The 21,924-nt window shown below is 36.3% G+C and overlaps 1 protein-coding gene and 1 long non-coding RNA gene across 15 annotated transcripts in view; one reads left to right on the top strand and one right to left on the bottom strand.

The window, feature by feature from the left end:
- Positions 1 to 21,924, top strand: part of LOC103106415 (uncharacterized) — a 107,283-nt gene that overhangs the window by 74,371 nt on the left and 10,988 nt on the right. The window lies entirely within an intron of this gene.
- DMD (dystrophin) overlaps positions 7,919 to 21,924 on the bottom strand; it is a 2,399,796-nt gene continuing 2,385,790 nt past the window's right edge. For 11 of the 14 annotated variants that reach the window (XM_007493357.3, XM_056797113.1, XM_056797114.1 and 8 more), the window contains one exon: positions 7,919 to 10,435. In XM_007493357.3, the coding sequence (XP_007493419.2) occupies positions 10,341 to 10,435 (95 nt within the window). In that variant the 3' untranslated portion in view covers positions 7,919 to 10,340. Of the gene's footprint in view, positions 10,436 to 15,604; positions 15,637 to 21,924 lie in introns of all 14 variants that reach the window. The other 3 variants (XM_056797111.1, XM_007493364.3, XM_007493366.2) reach the window with 1 other exon arrangement.

Raw genomic sequence — 21,924 nt, 5'->3', positions numbered from 1 at the left:
TACACTGTTATGAAGCACCATGTGTACAATTCTTTTCTTGCCATTAGGGTGTAAGCAATCTTCTCCTCTTTCCAGAAGGCAATGTTTCAGAATTCTCCATTCTGGGTTCTTAGACAGCTCTCTAAGACTGGTTCTACCTGGAAATTAAAAGAAAAAACCCCACCTTCTTTCGCTTTCTTAAATGGCTGGATCTATGAATACTCCACTTTATAGGAATATCCTATTCCTTTATGCTAGAAGCTGGCATTCAGGAACTTGAGACAATCTTCCAAAAAACAGGCACTTAAGGAGCGCTCCCACAACATGGTTGAAAACAAGTATAACCCGGGGCAGCTGGGTGGCTCAGTGGATTGAGAACCAGGCCTAGAGATGGGAGGTCCTAGGTTCAAATCTGGCCTCAGACACTTCCCAGCTGTGTGACCCTGGGCAAGTCACTTAACCCCCATTGCTTAGCCCTACCACTCTTCTGCCTTAGAACCCATACCCAGTATTGATTCTAAGATGGAAGGTAAGGGTTAAAAAAAAAAAAGAAGTATAATTGTAGTGTTACTGCTTCTGTCTCTTCATGGGTAGGTTTAGGAAAGCTAGCTATGGACTCTAGCTGTTTCATTTTATGGAAAATTAATATCAAATTGGGATTTTTTTTTTTTTTGAAAAATAGTTCTCCCTTTGGTCCCTAAAGCAGTTTGATTTTAAAGCTACAAAACCATCTCTCTTCTAGGCTGTGAAACTGGATTGGGTCCTCCCTTCTTTTGTCTAGATCTTTTACAAGCAAGGTAGAGACCTGTTCCCTATTTATCTATTAAAAAGAACTTGATTAGGTAATTTGAATCAACAAGGAAGGCGCCATATTGGGAAGCATATGCTGCACAGCCATTCTGGTAGCTGCATGGCAGGGAGGAAGAGGACCTCTTGGTGTCCTGAAGACTGACTTCTTCTTGTGATTGAGGTCTGAGTTCATTTCCTGTATGATTGTTATCCAATCAGAGATGGCCTACTGAGGGCATGAGTTGAGAAGGGATTTATATTGCTTTGCACAGCAAGAAATCTGCCTGCCTAGTTACCTTTGTTCTCTCTCTGGCCCAGGCTGAGTTCTGGGGTGTCTTTTCAGACTGTGAAGGAGTCCACTGGCTAGTTAGATTGTCTTGAGTGGCAAATTAAGCAATTAATATTTAAAACTAAAAATCTAGCCTCCAGAGAATTTCAATTGTTATATTTTCTTGGATTGAGGAAGTGCTTTTTTTTTTAAAGTAGGAAGAAACATTCTAAAAAATAATAATAATGTGAAAAATTAATAAAATGCTCTCTCTCTCACCAACTTTGAAAAATAAAATAAATAAAAGCAGGGAAAGAAGAGGGAATAATAGTTTTATCTCTGGTGGAGATCTCATATCTGCGCTCAACTCTCTCTAGAATTCTCCCAGAGGAAGGAGGGAGTCCCCCCACCCCTCTTTGATAAACCCCAAATAAAGGAACAGCTCTGGCCCCTAAAAGTGAGCCAACCAATTCATCAATCCATGATGAGACTTAAGGAGATGTCTTCATTTTTAATGAGGCATACTTAAGTAAATACCATTAGGGGTCAACTGTTCATAAAAGATATAAAGTCCTCAAAGCTTACACATCCTTTATTATACGCACATCAAGATGACGAGGGAAAGATCTTGGTCAACCTCTATATTGCTAACTATTTCAGTTATATTAGGGACTAAATAGGTTTTTGGTGTCTCTCTTGGGAACATAATCTACAAGCTTTTAAGCTCTTAATATGTGCCAATTCCTCTTTTTTTAAAAAAATCTTTATTTTCTCTGAGTAACAACTCTGAGGCTAGGCAAATAGTGTTGAGAGATTTGCCTTTGGTCACACAGCTTGGAAGTGTTTGAGTGTGAGGTCCTTCTGATTCCAGACCTGATGTTCTATCCACTGAACCACCCAGCTGTCCCTTATATAAGTCATTGTTAATGTACTGAAAATATAGAGTTAAAAAAGGGCAGATTCTGCCATTAAGGAAAGGGGAAGAAAAATTTTGTCTGTGTATATAATAATAAAGAGGCCACTGTGGCTTACAAGGAGGACTTGAGTTCAAATCAAAGACTTCCTAGCAGTTCAACCTTGGGCAAGTCACTCAATTTCTGTATGCCCAGGAGGCAGCTAAGTGGCTCAGTGGATAAAGTGCTGGGATTGGAGTCAGGGAGAAGATCTGAGTTCAAAGTCCATCCTTGCATACAAGTCTGATTGGTAAACCACTTCAGTATCCTTGACAAGAAAACTCCATAGATAGCTATGGTCCATGGGGTCATGAAGAACCAGACAAGACTGAGTGAAAAGAACAAAATTTAACAATAATGATGATGACTTTGTTATATTTGACATATTTATGGTTTATGAAGGATTTTACAAATATTCCCTCATTTTATCCTCACCATGTTTCTGGAAGGTATGTGCTATCATCTTTATTTACAGATGGAAAAACAGACAAAGGTTAAATCATTTGTCCATTGTCACCCCAACACTCCATCTACTGCATCACTTAGCTGACTACACGTTCATAAAAAGACACACAAACACACATGTCTATACTTCTCTAAATGAACATCCTAGTGCAAACATCAACAACATGGAAATGGGTTCTGATCAAGGACACATGTAAAACCCAGGGGAATTTCGGGTCAGCTATGGGAAGGGGAGGGGGAAGGGAGGGAAAGAATATGATTCTTATAACCAAGGAATAATGTTCTAAATTGATTAAATAAAATGAAAAAATATGCCTATGCATATGTATATATAAAATAAAGGAGCTGGGCACTGGACTGTGGAGTTCAAGAAAGGTCTTGTGTAGAAGTTGCAATTGAAGTATAAGATTTAAAGATTTAAAGAAAACTAGGGATTATAAGAGCTGATGAGGGAGGCAATTCCAGGCATGAGGATGGCCATCCTGTTCTGGGAGAAACCAATATCCAAATAACCAGCATGGAAATTAATTTATGTGACAACCTGTTTGTAACTTGGGGCTTGTCTACACTGCCTCTTTATTGAAATTATTTTCCTACTTGGCTTTTTCATTTTGGATTTATCTATTTGAAAGATAAACACATAGAAAGAAAGAAGAATTGGACTTGACTTGACATCAGGAGATTTCTTCTTATTCTACTATTTCGTTCAGGGCATTGTATTTGGAGTATTTCTCCTAAATCTTTGTCCGTGCTCAGGTAATTTCCAGGGAGATATGTTCTCTGGCCCCAAGCTAAGTTCTCTGAGAAGTAGAGCTAGAAATTCGCAATGGCTCCACCTGGATCCCTTGGTTGATACAGTCCCCCCTCCCATCTGCCATGGAGTTTAGCTGTATCATGATGCCCTCAAATGGATTAAGTACATATTATACATTTCCTCATAGTAATAAAATGGGTCAAGAGACAGTATGGCATCTAGAGTCAGCTGGGTTCAAATCTATAGCCTGATTTTGTAACCATGGAAAAGCTATTTGACTTTAGTTCTGGAAAACACTTTCAAGACTCTAAATGGTACCAGATGGGAGGTCTAATATTGGTGGAAGAAATTTCCCCATTGGGAATTCCTTACAATGTGGAAAATTAATATTGAATTGGGAAATCATTTCAACCTTTCTCCCTACCCCCCCCCCACTAAGCTAAGGCTGTACCCAGTTTCTCCCCCCAAACAATCAAAAATTAGGATCTTTTATGTATGTAGTAGTAGTCTCTCGGTAACTAAGGATGACAATTGTCTTTGTGTGTTTTCATCTGTGATGTAGATGAGTGTGCACAAAGATACTTGTGTGTGAAGGAGATTTAAGTGGAAAAGTCGATGCACAGAGACAGTCCCACTCTCTCGGCATTGGAAGCCTGGGTCCAGTGGCACGAAAAAAGTAGTTACACCTGGAGACTTCCTCAGCTGCATTGGATCTTTTATCTTTAATGATAAAAGGATTAAGAGCAGGGCTGAGTATCCAAGGTGAACCCTGATTAAAAGAAGTTAGGAAACTAGCAGCCATGATGGACTCCACATGGCTGAATGAGTTGGCATCTTTCAGGTTAAGCAAAGACACTCCCTTCTTGTAATGAAGTATTGAGGTATCAAAGTCCATTTCTTCAGGGCCTATTTATCAATCAGAGATATCTTGGGCTGTGGAGGGGAGGGACTGAGTGGTGAGTTCACAAGTGGTATACAAAACCATACCAGAGAAGGGAAGCACTGATACCCTTTTGTGGATTGTGGAGAGAGTCAACTGACCAGGTTAGAATGTTTTGACCAGTCAATTAATGAATTAATTTAAAATCAAGAAATAGTCTCTCCAGAATTTTCAGTGGTTATCCCTCCAATATGTACAAGCTAAAAATAAATGGGCAAGATCTAGAAATTGCCAGCAATGGTTGCTTCATTTTTTTAAGAGATGTAAATAAGAAGGAATGGTTTGATTTAAAACAATTTTTAATAATTTTTTTTCTCCATCTGAGTGAGTATAAAGTACACTCCTTACATGCTTAGCAGTGTTTTGACCCAGTAAACATCTTTACTTTAGGAAGTATAATTTATTGTTCAAAGCCTGACTCCAGTTGCTGCCAAACCAAATTATATGGTCACTGTGCAATGCATACTAGGAAATGATGAAGTAGTGAATAATTTGTTTCAGATTTTTTTTCCTCACTAACTAAATTTTCTGGTGATTTAGCTATCGTGGGAGAAGGTTTGGTTCCTATCTTTCCTTCCTAGCTGAAGTTGAGAGAGCAGCTTCTCTAGAGAAAGATACAAGGCTTTTTACCTCACTCCAACAACCCCACCTTCTGAAAATGGATGCCATGACTTCATAGAAAACATGCTGTGGTGGCAGCTTGTCCCCAAACACATTCTCTTTACCAATGTACAAACAACCTGTGTGCACTTGAGCTATTCTAATTACTGGCTGTAATTATTCCCTTCACTACTACCTCTGCCAAACTGTAGAGGAAAAAGTCAAATTACCTTTTCAGAGCCAAAGATGGCTGTCTTAGATGTATTGAGGATGGAGGAATCCTTAGCTATTTGATGAATTTAGATGCCAAACTGTCTATTTAAAGCCTGGAAAACACACACACTTAACATACGTTGGCTCTTTCAAGACTGGAGAAGAGAGTACCTGTATGTATGCGTGAAAGAGGGAGGGATAGAGAGGGAGAAGGGGAGAGAGGAAGAGAGAAGAGAGAGGGAGGGATGGAGAGGAGGAGAGGGGGGAGAGAAAGAGAGAGAGAGAGGGAGGGATGGATGGAGACAGAGGGGGAGACAGAGCGAGGGGGAGAACTAACTGAAATTGTATTTTCCCACAGACCTTTTGGTCTAACCTAAATTGGTTAGAATTTCTTGTTTTGTATTCAGGAACATCAGAGAGAGAGTAACCATGCAGAAAAAAGATTCGTTAACCCAGTCTTTCACTAAATATTCGCTTCTTATTTCATGAAATCAACATTTTAAGATGTTATCTTAAAATTTTATCAAGTTCATGGCAATTCAACTCTGCACTCAATGGAGAATGTAAGTTCCCTGAGGGCATGGATTTTAAAAAAGAATATATATTGATTACAGGTACAGAATCAAAAGTGGTCTCTTTGATTCCAAGTTTTGCATCCTTACATTCCCTTGTTGTGAGAGGGCTTTCTATTAAGGAGGGGAGGAAGAAAGACTGCGAACATTTCAAAGTGACAGTTATGTTTTGAAAAATTAAAGAACAAAATCTTTTTTTTTTTCAACCCTTACCTTCCATCTTAGAATCAGTATTGTATATATTGGTTCCAAGGCAGAAAAGTGGTAAGAGCTAGGCAATGGGGGAAGGGGGGAGGGAGATTCAGTGACTTGCCCAGGGTCACACAGTTAAGAAATATCTGATGCCAGATTTGAACAAAACCTTTTAAAAAAGAAATCTCTTTCTTGTTTTACACAATTGGAGGATTATGAAATGAACTGGTAAATGGAATTGAGGGGAGGACAAAGGACGTGGTTGCTGAGGCTACAACATGCAGCAGAGCTCTAAAAAAGGCTCCTTTTAATATTATTATAAATGCACATATTTCATATGCCAAAAGATTCTACTCTTCCTGGCATTTGTTATGGTGAGTCAATTAGAAATGAAATATGGAAGGCTAAAAGTTTCTAGTGGTTAAAAGATTGCTTGAGGTTCTCCTTGGCTTCCAGGTAGTTTCTCCCTCTCAGGTTGTTTCATTCAATAAAATCCCAGTAAAGGAGGCTTATTAGAAATGAAAAGAAAAAAAAAATATGCAGATACTTTTATATACACATATATATATATGTACATACATATATATATATAAAATGAGCTGTCTGTCTATCTATCTAATTATCCATCCATCCGTCCGTCCATCTACCCTTCTATCTATCTACATGTTATATATATATAGGCAATTCTCATTGCTTGGAGAGCCAAAACTATAGGTTTGGAAGATTGAAGTGAATGTTTAGGTTTATTTTTTCTCTCTAATACAATCAGAAAGGAGTAATAATCTGAGCTGTTGGCAAACTGAAGTAGGCTGCCTCATGTGGGAAGAGTTCTTCATTAGTGTAATTACTTAAGCAGAAGCTGGATGACCACTTTCATGAATCAACTGAACAGCCACTTCCCTGTCAAGTTAAGGGTTGAGATCTTTAAAATCTTTGCCAACCCTGTAAAAGTAGACTCATACCACCTAGGTTTTTTTAGTTGGTGCTTGCCAGAACTTTTATGTGAAAGCTTTCCAAAAAGTTTGTATGAACCTTATCTGAATTTATCAATACTTCCCAGCCTTTTAATAGTGTCTCCTTCCTTTTCTTCTCCAAATGGCTGGGATAAATCTGATTTAGTTCTTCATATTGTAACCACTGACTCGTGCTCCCTTCCAAGAATGATGCACACACCTTTCAAATAAACCTTTCTGAAACTCTAAGAGGAACTAAAATCAAACAGATTGTGAGAACTGGTATAGTGGGAAAAGTCCTAGTTTGGAGCCAGAGGATTGACTTCCAATCCTGCCTCTGCCACTCACTCTCTTATGAGACTCTAATTCTCCACTTCTTCCTCTGTAAAACAAGAGAGTTGGCTTAGATACCCCCAAGATCTTTTCTAGCTCTAAATCCCTGATTCTTGCAATGTCTGGCTCCAGAGTTGTAACTCTCAGATTAGCAAATGGAAACCTCAGAAAACAAGAATACAGGTTTGTCAGTCTTCAGCCAAAGCACTTGGAATTGTCACAGAAATCTAACTTTTCCCTCCTCAAAGTCACCACAGAAATGAGAAATGGAACAATTTAGTCTATGATAATCTGTGCCACTAAATCTCATGTAGTGAATGTTCAAGAATTAGCAACTTCTCATTTCATTTCCCCCAACTATATTCTTGGTATTTTCTGGTTTTCACTCCAGGTATTTCCTGGTAATTCTAGGCATTCCAGACTGCCTATGGACCGATTCTCATCTTTGTTTCCTTTCTTCAAGAAGAATGGTGTCTACTTCTAGCTAAGGCAGAGGAGGGGTTCCATGGCAAATGAACAGGAGAAAAAGTAGGAGAAATTGATGGGCAATTTAATGTTAGGAATGGTGATTTGGGGCTTGTTTAATGGGGCAAGTAATTTTAAATTTAGCCAGAACACACTCTTTATAAATTTTTATGCTCTTTGCACTTATTTCATTGGAGGGGGGTACCAGTGGCTGAACTACAGGTTGAGTTTAGTTTTTCTTAGCTTATGCCAAAATCATTTTGAGACAGTAAATTAATTTCTCAAAGCCCTTCTATGTTGCTCCTTACTCAGTTTCTAAACCATTTATAATAACTAAGATTCTGTTGAGAAAATAGTGAGACTGACTCTGCGATAGAATATATACTCTGGAGCATCTCCCAAATCCAACACCCCATAAAAGATACTGTAGTTAACAAAATGCTTTTTTTATAACATAATTGCGTGCTTTATTGAGATACACAGTAAAGCAGTATATAATACAATAGTAAGGCATATATTTGGTGAAATCTGATATGTTGTGAAAATGCAGTAAAACTGAGATTTAAAAAAATAATTAATAAATGTTACAGTGTTGGTGTTAAAACACAATATATCATGATACCCAAGTAAGAAAGCAGTACTGGATAACAATGATGTCACATGCCATATGATGTTTGTGTTTCAGTTACATTGATTATGTTTTACAGTTTAATACTCTGTGGTTATAAGGAACATGAAGTAATGTCCAAATTATGCTTAAAAAGCAGCAATAAAGCTCTCAACTTTTATTTAAATATTTTGACACACTCCAAAACTAATGTCTAAAAGAGAAAACAAAAGACAAAAGATGAAAACAAAACCGTGCAATCCCTTTGCTTTTGATTTTAGAAAGAAATTCAAACTTATTATCAGAAAGTAATGAAACCCCTTTCCTAAAAAAAAAAAAATTTTTTTTAATGATAACTTTTCTGGGAAGTTGGAAGGAGAGGGTATAGGGAAGGCCTGAGCCAAATTAGGCCATCAATGAGAAGGAAAACAAGAGGCAAAAATGAATCAGAATTTACTCCATACTTGAGCTTTGGGTTTTCTGTAAAAAAAGAAAAAAATAGACTTAAAATGAAGAGATCAGTTCACACAATGGACAAGTGGTGATGATGTGAAATCATCTGTACATAATTGTCAGGAACACCACAAAACCAAAGTGAGGTAGAAATAGCATGACAAGCCATGTTGGATGTTAATTATCATTAAAAATAATGAACAAAACCCACTCTCCCAAGATTAATTACACTTCATATAAGAGGTAACAAATTTGCAAAATTAACAGGTCACACACTGAGTTCCTATTTACTGAATGATGAAATCATAGACTAGTAAAAATGACGTAAAAATTCTAAAGCTTTTACTACCAGTCTTTCTTTTCTCTTCTGGGCTTATTTATTTTAAACAATTGAATTGGTCTTCTGTCTTCCCAGCTGCAAGTCATCCTTACTTGTGCGGTATTATTTGCAGAGACTGGCAAGGGAGGAAAAGACAGATGATTTGGGTGTCTCAATTAATTATGAACAGTTTCCTGATTGTCATGTGGCTGCTTTCTCAACTGGCCCCAGGAAAGGGCTCACTCACAATTTCCATAGGATTTCTTTCCACTAAAAAGTGCAGCTTTTTAGACCTCGTTGTAATGGGAAAATGTTGGAAGCACCACTGTGACTTAACTTCCCGGAGAGTGCACTGGGTGGCCCTTATTTGCAAACAGTCCCATCCCTCGCTTTGCCCTGTAAAATCCCTGTTTTCCTAGACCCTCTCCCTGTCCTCTTACAACTTACTGTGGTGGGAAAAAAAGTGCATCATGATGTTTTGCCTTCCTTTTGAGGAGGGATTATTAAATGAAGGGTGATTCTCTCCTGGGCCAGAATGTTGCCTACATTAACCAATGTAGTCATCTGGTAGAACAGGTCCTATGTATGTATTCGTGTATTCTTTAAAAAAGAATCTAAGAAACAAAACAAACCTTTAGTGTCGAGTTGCCAGTGGGAAAAGCTTGAATTAGCACCTGGAGCCCTGGACAATGACTTAATAATGTGGGAGGCTCCTCCCAGCTCCAGGGTCCCGTGAGAACCCATCTTAGTCTAGGCACATCAGCCAGGGCAGCTGTAAGCAGCTGTCTTTTACTTACAGAGTGGTGGGAGCTTCATTGAACTGCAATGCAAGTTCAGTTTTTTTCCCCCCTTTTAAAGTATATGTGTGTATATCTGTTATATATGAAATATATAATATACACACGTACATGTATGAAAACCCCTTGGCTAGTCCCACCCAGACAACAATAAAAAAAGAGCAAGATAAAGCAGTCATGTTGGTGCTATTACAGGATCTACTCTCTTTAATATGCAAGGAAAAAGAACACAAAACATGAATCTCTTATATGGACAGAGCTAAAAGGATGCAAAACAATGCACTGCCTCAAAGGTGTTTTTTTTTTGTTTGTTTGTTTTTAGGGGTTTTTATAAACAACATTTTTTTTTATAAAGCACACTGTAGTTTACAATCTTTCTTTATAACTGTTATAAATTTTTTTAAACAACCCGAAATGCGTTCCATATAAAGAAATGGCAAGTTATTTAGCTATCAAGATTTTACATGTAGTTTTCTTACAACTTTTTTGTACAATTGCATAGACGTGTAATACCTGCCATTGTTAACAAAACAATAACAGACTTAGGAAACTACTGAAATCTACAGTATAGTACCACTACCCTTCACAAAAATATAGATTTTTTTTTCTTGTAAACTCTTACTGTCTAATCCTCTTTGTTGTATGAATATTATAAAAACCATGCGGGACATCAGGAGTTGTAAAACATCTATTCTAACCCTTCGTCAGTCATGACTGTAACTAAGGTTTCCATCGCTCTGCCCAAATCATCTGCCATGTGGAAAAGGTTTCCTACATTGTGTCCTGAAAAACAAAGAAAGAGAGAGAAATGTTTTCAAATGACATAAGAAATCAACACATCAACATCAAGCCATTTGGAAATCATACATGTATTTTGTGTGTGTGCGCAGGCAACACAGAAGCTGCTTACAGTTTGGTTTCTACCCATTCCTAGTGAGAAGCAAAGCCACATTATAGACACGACACCTGTTAGTATAAACGTGAAATCAAGTTAGCATTCCCATTAGAATAAAATTTAAATGGAAAAACTTCAAACATTGCATTTCAGGACATAAGAAATGATAGCTTGCTATGGGGATGAATTGAAACCATAATCCTTCCCCAAGCTGCACAAATATACATTGCTCTTCTGATTCCTGTAAGCTAGAGTTTTCCTTTGAAAGGATATCCAAAGTATTAGAAAACATCACCTGATGGGAATTTCAATTTTGGGTTTTTAGCTGCTTCCAGACTCGTTCTGGTTCCAACTTGAATTCATGCATGCACTCCAGGGAGGGGAAGAGTCCACTGGCCACTAACTGGGGAACTAGGACTTCATCCTGCCCTCATGGGACCCAGAAAGTACTTTGGGTCAACTTTGCACAGCTACTTGTCTGAGTCTTTCCAGAGGATCCTTCAAAACACTCCTGTGTTTTGTGTCACTTAGTGACATGAATTGAGAGATGAGAAATTTATCTGGATCCCCAATTTAAGATCTTTCCATAAAACATTGCATTTTTTTTCTTCTTTGCAACTGTTAATGAGAATAATACATTTTTAGTGAAAGCTACCTAACCATGAAATCTTCAGGAGCTTTTTGTTGCTGAGGCTCATATAGAAAGAATTTCCTTCCTCAGTTTTCTCATTTGAAGGGAAAAATAAACATCTGAAATTATTTATCTCTTGGGTATAGTACAAATATTGAAATTGGAGACCTTCAGGATGGAAATCACTTTTAATGTCTAATCACACTGGAGACTAGGGATAACATGAAAGAAACATTACGGCGTGGAATTTGATATTATGTAGATTTAAGTCAAATCCCATCTATGATAGTAATCAATAACCTCTCCTATAGCAAGGAATTTCAGTAAATTATCCACGATGTACATCCTGACTTCTGAATGCTTTACTGAGTTATTAGATCAGAATATATCCATTTCATATATTCCCATAATCATTTTGCTAAATAGCTCAATAAAATTTAAGTGCAGACCATATAAGGATAATATAGTCTATTCTAGAATTTATTTTGATAAATATCTATAGTTACATTTGTTTGCTTTTTTTAAACAAGAGAGAGAGAGAGAATTTGAGAGACCTCGTGGAACAAAGCACTTGACTGTTGATGGCCCCTGTTCTAGTTGGGGTTTATTAAAAGTTTAATACCATTTAACTCTTAATATCATATTAACTATTATTACCATTTAACAAGGTTGCAAAGTTAGTAAATTTCTTTGAACTTGCTATGTAGAAAAATTTTATTTTAAAAACCACTTATTTTTGGCTGAGAATCTACCAAAGCATGTGCACTATATTTCATGAATATGGCCAATGGCTTGGCAATCCCCTAGTGACCACTTCAATAATAGCCCTATGCTCTAAGTTATAAAAATCACAGGGAAACACAACAGGCCATTTGCTGCTCCCTGTAGACCAGAGCAGATGTCAATTGGTGCCACTGGTACCCTGGACATAATTCCTGACTGTTTCCCAGCAGTATACCCCGGAGCAATCTTATTTGTGTATAACCCATTCACAGACAATAGAGAGAGGATGCAGTGATTATGGCCATTTTGCTTTATCACTTTTAACTGTTAGAAAAATATCCCTATGAAGAGGAAATGCAAACCATAAAACCTAAGATTCTTACAACCTGACTTTTGCAGTTGAAAATTAATACAGTTCATATTGCCTTTTCTAGATATATTACAAAATGCAGAACAGGAAACATCTTGAGAGAAATGGAATCGTTCAGTATTTTATTCTAGTCTTGGTCTTTGTGTTTGTAGAAACTAAAAAAGTACTCATTTTGGCAGGTGAGCTTTGTGATGTAGGTATCAGCTCAAAAGTAAAAATAGTCAGACATATTGCATTTGACATATAGGCAAACAGTGGCTCTGTATCTCTGCAATGATTTTCAGTTATTACAAACATGAGTTAAATTTTAAATAACTGACAGGGAAACATCTTTATTCCACATAACGGCATGGAATAAATATGGCCATAATCTGTAATTAGAGTATGCTATCTGAAATTGATGTTCATTATTCTTAAAAGGAATAAATATGGATCCACCAAAGTCTGGATGTCCATTACTGTGCTCAGTATAAGATGAGCTAATGTTCCTGGTGTATTTCATAGATGACCTCTGTGATTTCTTTTATCTTTTCAAAACTGGGAAAAATTCAGCCATTTTCAGATATCCGCAATGCAGAGCCTTCAGTAATACTCTTAAACTTCCCTAGGACCTGGTTTCCTCATCTGAAAAAATGCAGGGTTGGAACAGATGGTCTCCTAGGTTCCTTCCAGCTCTCAGGATCCTATATTCTGAGTACTGAGCTATGTCATAGGTCAGGTCTTTCAACTTTACAGACCTGGAGGCATGAAGGGAATCTGAACTGAAGCAAGGGAAAAATCCCTATCTTTGAGAAATTGCTACCCAGGAGATATAAACACAAATCCATTTGAGAGCAAAAAGTCTATTGTAATAGGACATAAACAAATTTGTATCTTGCTTCTATTATGCCATATGTGATTATAGCATTAATGATGTCATACATTTCACCTGACAAATTTTTATAAAAGTGAAATAAAAATTTCATGCCATTAGTATAGTAGGCAATGAAGAGAGTTGTTATTCAGACCTTTGTAATCAGCTTTAGGCATAAACTGACATAAAAATATATCTATAGAAGGCATTAATTTAATCGACTCTTAAGTAGGTATTGTTGAACACAAATATAACATATATTGAACTTTTATTATATTAGGTCAGTTCTCTGCTTTTCCAATTTGGTGCTAACAGTGACATATTTAGTCTCCCATACACCATAAATGTCAGAGGAGGCTGTTTTTCATGTGACTGGAATGGAGATTTCCTGGCAAAAAGCCAGTAACTAAACCACAATCCAAATACATCAAATTTTCACAAAAATAAAATTCCCCAGTAAATGAATGGCATCAGATTGCTTATCTTTTAATTTTTGAAAAGTCTGATTGATTGTCCAGATGAGTTATTTTCCATTTATAATCTGTCACAGTAACTTGGTTTCTGAAAACATTAGGGAGATTTTTCCTATTCATAAGCATCCTTATGAACATAGAATATTATTTAAAAAGTCAATAGTTGCTTTGTGCAAACTATAGTGTGGCACCACCCTTCTGACATACATCTCAAGTCACTTTATGAAACAGAATATAGGCTAATCCTCCATTTTTTATTGGCCACCAAAATATAACTGTTACTCTATTTCCAGAAATAAAGAATGTATGCCTCTTTTATGTAGCCTGCATCAGCATGGCCATACAAATGGTCTGGAAAAGCGATCTGTATATGAACACTGGAAGACCTTCCAATCTTCATCTAAACAGATCCATGCTTTGATGTAACTGCTTTGAAGATGTCTGTGCCATTGGTTAGGAAATGCCTGCACCATCTCGAGGGCCCAGACTCAGAGAGTAAGGCAAGTTCAGTTTTAGCTACTTCCAGTAGTTAGCACACTAAATTATACCTAGTAAGAATGGATGGAATTTATAATATGACCAGGTTCTATTTGGTCATCCCAGACTTGACATATGCCTTTTTTTTTCCTAAAAAGAAACAAGCATAATTTTATTAGGATGGAAACCATAATGGGATAGCTACTGGGAAGGGAGTTCATACAAAGAGGGAGATCCATTTCTACCAACTCCTTAATTTAATTTGTTGGTCTTTAAAAAAAAAAAAAAGCTCAGCAGATAAACAGATGTTTGTGAGACCATCGTGCAACTCTTTTAGTCTTTCCAAGTTAGAATTTATTCCTTCCTTTTATCCCCTCCATAAAGTCACCTCATATATTCTAGGTGTGAACTTTGGTTTAGATGCAATTAAGAATGGTTACAATAAATGAAAAAAAATTGGGGGGGGGTACATTAATGTACATAAATGTAATGTATATATATATATGTGTGTGTGTGTGTGTATTATACACACTCATCATTTCTGTAATGGCTGAGAAATGAATGTTTCCTCAAATATGTTTTATACAAAGTATCCCCTCCCTCGCCCCCAGGCTATAGGTATAATTGGGGGGAGGGGGAAAAGTATTCCTTACAGAATGTCAGTTATCACCTCATTTATCCTAAATCTTAGGTAAGGAAAAAAATACTATGATAAATAGCAGACAGGTAGTCTCGAAACACCTTCTCTTTCAATAGTCTCTTGATTGGGTACCGTAATTCATCTTTCACAAAATGTATGGAAAGGCTCAGAGCAGCTGCAATGGAAACCTGGAGACCATATTTAATGATAATGCCATGAATTATATCTTATTCTCACTTATGGGGATTAAAAATAACCCCATCAGATGCTAAAATCCATTTTTTACACAAATCTGAACATGTCAAACATCAAATACCTTCCTTTTCATTTCTTAATTTACGCTTCGAATTATGAATCATCCCATGGGCAGTAATGGCTTTGATTCAATAGATCTTATCCTAAAATAAAAGATGCCGTTTGTTCTTCAGTTTCTAAAAGGTTCACTTTCTGACCCTGAAAGGGAAATAGTACATTAAGCAATAAGAGGGAACAGCACCATCTCTGGCCCAGAATGAAGTTCTGTTATTGGTTTAAAAAAGGAAAAAAAAAAGAAGAAGGTAGTTTGAGGCTAGATGTGTTTTGAGATGATCACTTATGTTCAGGCTGTGAGAGGAGCAGCAAAGACAAATATTACGATTCCAACCTGCGGACCACAAAAGGTTGTCATTTTAAGTTTCCTCCTCTCTCCCACCATCTTCCTGGTGATGGCAACTATGGCAAACAATCAGGAAGTTCCTTGTGGGCTGAGAGTTCAGTAGCATCAAATGTCTTCGGTGAGGAATGCACTTGGGCACACAAACACACATGCACAGTGACGGCACAAATGCCAAACACAGAAAGCAGGATGGGACAGACATGAAGCCATGGCAGTGAGCCTGAATCTCACTAACCTCTCTCATTGGCTTTCCAGGGGCATTTCTTCCTTTAATAACAGAGAGGGGAAGAGGCAGAGATATCAGAAAAGAGAAACAAAACCACGTTTCAATACAGTTAATCAGTAAAGTGTTTCACTTTGGAAACAAAGGTAAAGTTAAGCAAAGTTCCCCCCCCCATCACCTCCAAATATAAAAGAAACTCAAAGTTTTATGTACCCTTAAAAGCAGTAAGAATAGAAAGGTAACCCAGTCACTGGCAGAGTATATTTCTATTTGAGACCCAAAAAGCAAATAGAGAGCAAAGCATTCATAGAAATCAGGGTATTAACTGTGATAAAAATGGCACAATTTAAATCTACTAATCGAAAGTGAAGCTTCATGCCATTAATTTCAAGAGCTACGATGTAATACTCATTCAGTATTTATGTCTCTTACCCGACTAGATAATCAATAATTTTAAACATAAAACCCACTTTCCAGCTTCCTGTGTCACCAAACAGAAGTTGGTACCTGGCACTGAAAGTGGATTCACTTCTCAATAAATGGATTTCATGCATTAGGTGAAAATAAAAAACAGAGACAAATAAAGGGCAGATACAGAAAGAGGCATACCAGGCAAGAAGGAGGAACAGACCCCCACCCCCCACCCCATGGAGTCAGAATGAGCACCTACCTCCAATTCCCTCCTAATGATTCAATGATCCACACAGTATGGATCAATAGTCAATCACTAGGGGGATCATTGGCCTTGCTAGTTTTATAGGGCCCAGTGTCTTGTATGGAATGATTTCAAACAAACAAACAAACAAAAAAGAACAAAACTAGTCACAGAGAAATTGACACTAACATGTAGTATTGGACAGAAAAATGGGCACCTTTAACTATATTTGACACGTGCATAGTATTTCTTTTTATCTCCAATGCTTCCTGCCTGCAACATGTACTAAAAAAGGCCTTTAGGAGTTCTTTTCTACTTTAATTCAGAATCCCAAAACTACTCTTGGAATTTTCTGAGGTTGGCCAGAGTGAACATAAACATTTAGTAAAGATTCTAAGTTTGGCACTATCAGGGTCAATGCCCAACCTGCCAAGAATAGAGGAAATAAAAATGAGTGACTGCTCATTCCTGCTGTCTGATTAGAGCCACAGGAACAGGGAAAGTAAGAAATGGCAACCACTGAGGTCACAGCACTGAGCTAGGCCCAGGAGGTGGTTTTGCTAGTAGACTGCTTGGCCTAGTTTCATCAACCTCTCTCTGGCAAGTTTACTAGGAAGTGCCAAGCCCTGGCTCATACTTTTTGATCTATTTAAGACTATTATTTAGGGAGGAAACATTTACTAAAATGCACTCCATTTTAGTTTAAGAATATAATTTAAGTCCTGGAATATAAAGACTGAATTAAAAATAGAACAAAAAAAGCATGCGTAGCTTTGTCAAAGAATTCAATTTATACTTGTACTAGATTACCATTTACAACATTACCAAGAAGGATTTATCCAGAAAATGTCTGAAGACTTCTAGAGAAGGGGAAATCTTTTTTTTTTTGCAAGCTAGCTCATTCCAATGTTAGATAATTCTAAGGATATCTAAGGATAATTTCCCACATGCCATTCCTAACTAAATCTGCTTCTTCCATCTATTGTGCCTAAATTCTGGTTCTAAGACCAAGTCCAGTCTATATATATATATCTTTATCAAATACTTGAAGACAGATATTATTACATCTTAATTCACCAAAGCCAGAAATCTTCCTGCCCTACTTTAGTCTAAATATGCTGTTCTTTCAACTGATCCTCACATGGCATGGTCTTATAGACCTTTTCAAACTATCTTTTTTATACTCCTTTAAAGACTCTCCTTTAATATTCTAGACCAGGTTTTTTTTTTTGTTTGCTTTTTTGGTATCCTAGGCCCTTTTTGTTGGTCTGGTGAAGCCTATGAACTCTCAGAATAATTTTTTATATAAGAGAGACTGTTAAATTTTAATTAGCAATTAAAACTCATAAAAATTAGTTTTTCCCCCATACCTAATAATATCCACCAACTTCTTGATCTAGCCACAAACCGACCAGTCCAATGTACATGTTTGCTTGACACTGAGCAAATACTTTCAAAGCCATAAATACAAATAGCCCTTATTTTTGGAAAAAATGTACCATTCAAAGATCAAAGATCTTTATCTCATGTGTGAGTATATTCTACGTATTTTTTTTCCTATTGCTGAAACATTCCTATATGTTTCTATAAGTCTGTGAAACAAACAAACAAAAAAGCTAACTGGTAGCCACATTTTTTTCTTTGAATTTCTAAACTAAAAAAAAAAAAGTAAATAAATTTAAAAAAAAGTAAAAACCAGATGATGTTTTATAAGCATGATGTCTTAAAGTAAGCTACCTCAGACCAACAAAGGCTCTATTAAGTGTTAGAATGTGAAATAAGTGAAAACAGAAAACTTTTTTCTGGGAACCATGAGATTTTGCAGGATTGTTTTTTTGGTTCTGAATAAAAGTCATGGTGAAATTTTGAGAACCACCAAGAAATGACCAACTTCCCTTTGTGAAATTATTGACATTATTGACAAAAAGTTATTGTTTCACATTTCTTTGTCCAGAAGGCTAAGCTCTCTGGCAAGGTGTATGATCCTAAAAATTCTTAGTAATTGTAAAAGTTTGTTCAATAACTCTTTACAATGAAAGAAAAAATAATGCCATATCTGACTCTTTATTCATTTTTTACTGAATACAATTTAACAGGGTACACTTTAACTTTTGTGTGTGTATACCTGGCTAAACATATTACATGTTACATACTCTGTCAAATATCCAGACTATTTCTGTTTAGATAGTTGTGTGTGTGCGCATGTGTGTAATACAAAGGGAGTAACAGTTTAAATTTTTTTTCACATTAATTAAAAGACAAAGAGAACACATTAGGTATCTCATCCGAGGGAACTCTAGAAAGACATGGCATTGGTAGAGGGGATTCCCATGCTGATGAGATCATGGCTCCATGGAGAAATCAAAGGAATGTACATAAAACAAATACTAGTCACACATAGTGTTTGTGGAAAAAAAAACAATGACAAGGCTAGCTCCAAAGTGATGGTGTTTAAAAGAATAGAAAGACTGCCAGGCCTTCATCTGTCCTTTCTCCTATTGCTATATTTAGGCTACTATATGATGATCCCAATTTATAAAAAGTTACTATAGTACAAAAATGTGTCAATTCAGTACAAGAACTGAAGGTTCAGCTTGTGGGATGGAAAATGTCTTTGATGTAGAGGCAAAAGATATTAATAAAAGAAAAAGTGTGTGTTTGTATTCAAAAGAATACTTTCTTTTACTGGAGACTAGTTCAACACATATTTAGTAAGTTCCTTTCATGGTTGAGGAGACATAAAATTCAGACAAAGTGCAGTTCTCGTCCTGAAGAAGCTCATTGGTTAGGAGGGGTGACATATACAAAGAGAGGCGGTAAAGTATACTGGAAGGAGAGATGTTGAATTGCAGGCCCACTCCATGCTATGACCTTGGGAAAAGTCACTTTTTGGCTTTGGCTTTCTCAGATGCAAATTAAAGGAATTGGATTAGATAATCAGTTTTGTATTTCTTTTCTAGTTCTAAACACCCTAAGTGGTGTGTAATATAAAATTAACAATATAAATATTTTTGTAATAGATAGAATATTTTGTAGGGTAAGATAAGCACCTGAAAAAGACTAATAATTTGTTTGTGAACTGCCATCTATAAGCTCAGTTTAGATACTTAACAAAATTTTGGCTTGTCTTTGAAACTTAAGTTGATTGGTTTATAGACTGGTTAGGAAGCTTTCCTTAACATTTTCTTACACACACATAATAAAACATCTTTATTAAACATGCTTATGATATATAGAGATGGGAGCTCCATTAAAAATCTGTCCTTTCAGAGAATTCACTATTACCTACATTATTAATTTAATGTTAATAATTTCAGTTATTGGCTAGGATATGGAAAGAACCGTTTCAGATAATGTTACTATATGTAACATTTAGAGAGCTATACACATGTATTTGTGTAGCTAACATAAAATATTATTACCTAGAGGAATTGTCTTATGGGTTCTGCTTAAAGTAAATTAAAACAAAAATCCGCCACCAATTTGTGAACACTTTAAATTATTAGATCAATCAGGAAAGGTACATGTAGTTTTTAAAGGTATATTCAATCCTTAAGGGTGTCTTGGTTTACATTTACTGTTAGGCCAATCTTAGACTAATGGTCCACTGACCATTGGTGATTATATAAACACATACAAAAAAGGGGTTAATCTTTTGGGGATAAAAGACAGTTTGTTAATAACAATCATAGAGTTTTGGTGAGGAATGTTTTGTAAACTTTAAAGTTTGGTAGATATGCATGTTATTATTTAGGTGACATTGAGAAACCAACTTTGGATCCTGAATTTAAAAATAATTAATAAATTAAAAGAGACTTCCTCAGAATTACATTTGTGGAATAGGGAGAGTGTGGGCAAAATGGAAGAAAATGAGAGACTTAAGGAACTGAGATCTGCCAGCAAAAAAAGTTATATCATTGGGCAAAGGTAATTTCTAGCTTTGACTCACATGAGAACCCTCATGTATTAAAATTTTGGCCACAGTTAAAAGATTTTTATGGTTTTGTCTTAAAAACAATTTTTTTTTTACCTACATAGTGCATACTTCCATTTATTTAATCACCAAATTTGGCCAACTAGTTGAGTTTGATAAAAAATGTGTGTGTTCTATTGTTGTTTCAGGAGGCACAGCACAGGTCACAAATTACGTCCCTTGAGATTTGACAATTTGTTCACAAGTCTGATACAAAATCCCCTCCCCCCCATCTGGGCCGTCATCAAGTAGGGTTAAGTAAAACACCAGGGTGGTACATTGCCACTAAATGTCAGACCTCTGGTTCCAACATCTGTTTTGAGTTATTGAAACAGCTGTCTGAAGTCATGGCATCAAATGTGAATTTCTCATGTGTTAACATAGCAGTGGTAACAAGGATAGAATCTCTTCTTAGATTGAAAGTTAGGAAAAAAATTATTCTTGGACACACTCACGAATTTAGCAGAAATGACTACCTTGGAAATTTAACGACTTACAACACAGACTTTCCTTTAGGGAAGGAGAACTGAAATCTTCTAGAGCGTGCAAATTCTCACGAATCACTGATATTTTATTCAGTTGTCAACACAATCGGTCCATTTGGCTACATATTCCTGAACTATTTATTCTACATCCATTTTAAACAGGAGAGCACTTCAAAAAAGTAGTCGTAGTCTCAACTGAGAGTTTCATCCTTAAAACTGTTATTCCATGTTCAATGAATTCTAAAGAGAGAGGCATTTCAGTTTAGGAAAAAAAGTAAAATTTCCCAAGCTAAACTGGTCACTGATGACTCAAGTATGAATGATTAGATTTTGGGTTGGGGAGACTTTAAATATGTGACTGTTTCAGAATTAGAATGAAAACTTATCCATGGAATAAAGTGACTCATAAAACACCAAAGTCACTGACACATTGTGTATGTAAGTGTATGTAAGGAGTACAAGCCTGGGAACTGGAAGATCTGAATTCAGAACCTTAATTCTAACACTTATTATGGGCAACTTATTTAACTCCTTGGTTTTCTTCTCTGTGAAATAGGGATAATGATATGTATACTACCTCACTTTTGTAGACCTTAATATTAAATTAATTATTTCATATTTAATTTTTATTTTAACTATTTAACTATTTATATAATAAAATAATTAATATTATGTGCCATGAATTGTATAGAAATGAACCTCTCAAAGTGAGAACAGCTCAAAGTTGCTTTAGGGAATTTAACTGGAATTACTAAGTTATCATTAATAACTACTAAGATATACTGTAAACTGTATTATGAATTAAAATTTGGCATGGAAAAATATGCTCAAATTATTTCCATGACATGCAAGGGGACGAAAACAAAATAATAAAAAGCAATGACTACAGAGATAATAGTCACAAAATCCTTGTTTTCTCAGGGTGGGGGGAGTTTTCTTCACAACTATCCATGAATGATGATGAAATATCTCAACTGTTAATAAGCAGGTACTGGATTGTTGAGGTAGAGTGCTGAATACATCACATACACAAGCAAAATAATAATAATAATAACTAACAATGATGCAGTGCTATGTGCTAAGCAGATTTGATTCTAGGAGGTAAGTGCTATTCTCTCCATTTTACAGCTGAGGAACCTGAGGCAGAAAAGGTGAAGTGACCTGCCCAGGATCACACAGCTAGTAAGGCTGGATTAGACTTGGGGTCTTCCTGACTCTA

The sequence above is a fragment of the Monodelphis domestica genome, chromosome 4 (genome assembly GCF_027887165.1).
Source record: "Monodelphis domestica isolate mMonDom1 chromosome 4, mMonDom1.pri, whole genome shotgun sequence".
Taxonomy (NCBI): Eukaryota; Metazoa; Chordata; class Mammalia; order Didelphimorphia; family Didelphidae; genus Monodelphis; species Monodelphis domestica.
The sequence above is the reverse complement of the archived record's forward strand: the minus strand, read 5'-3'. Positions and strand labels throughout refer to the sequence as shown.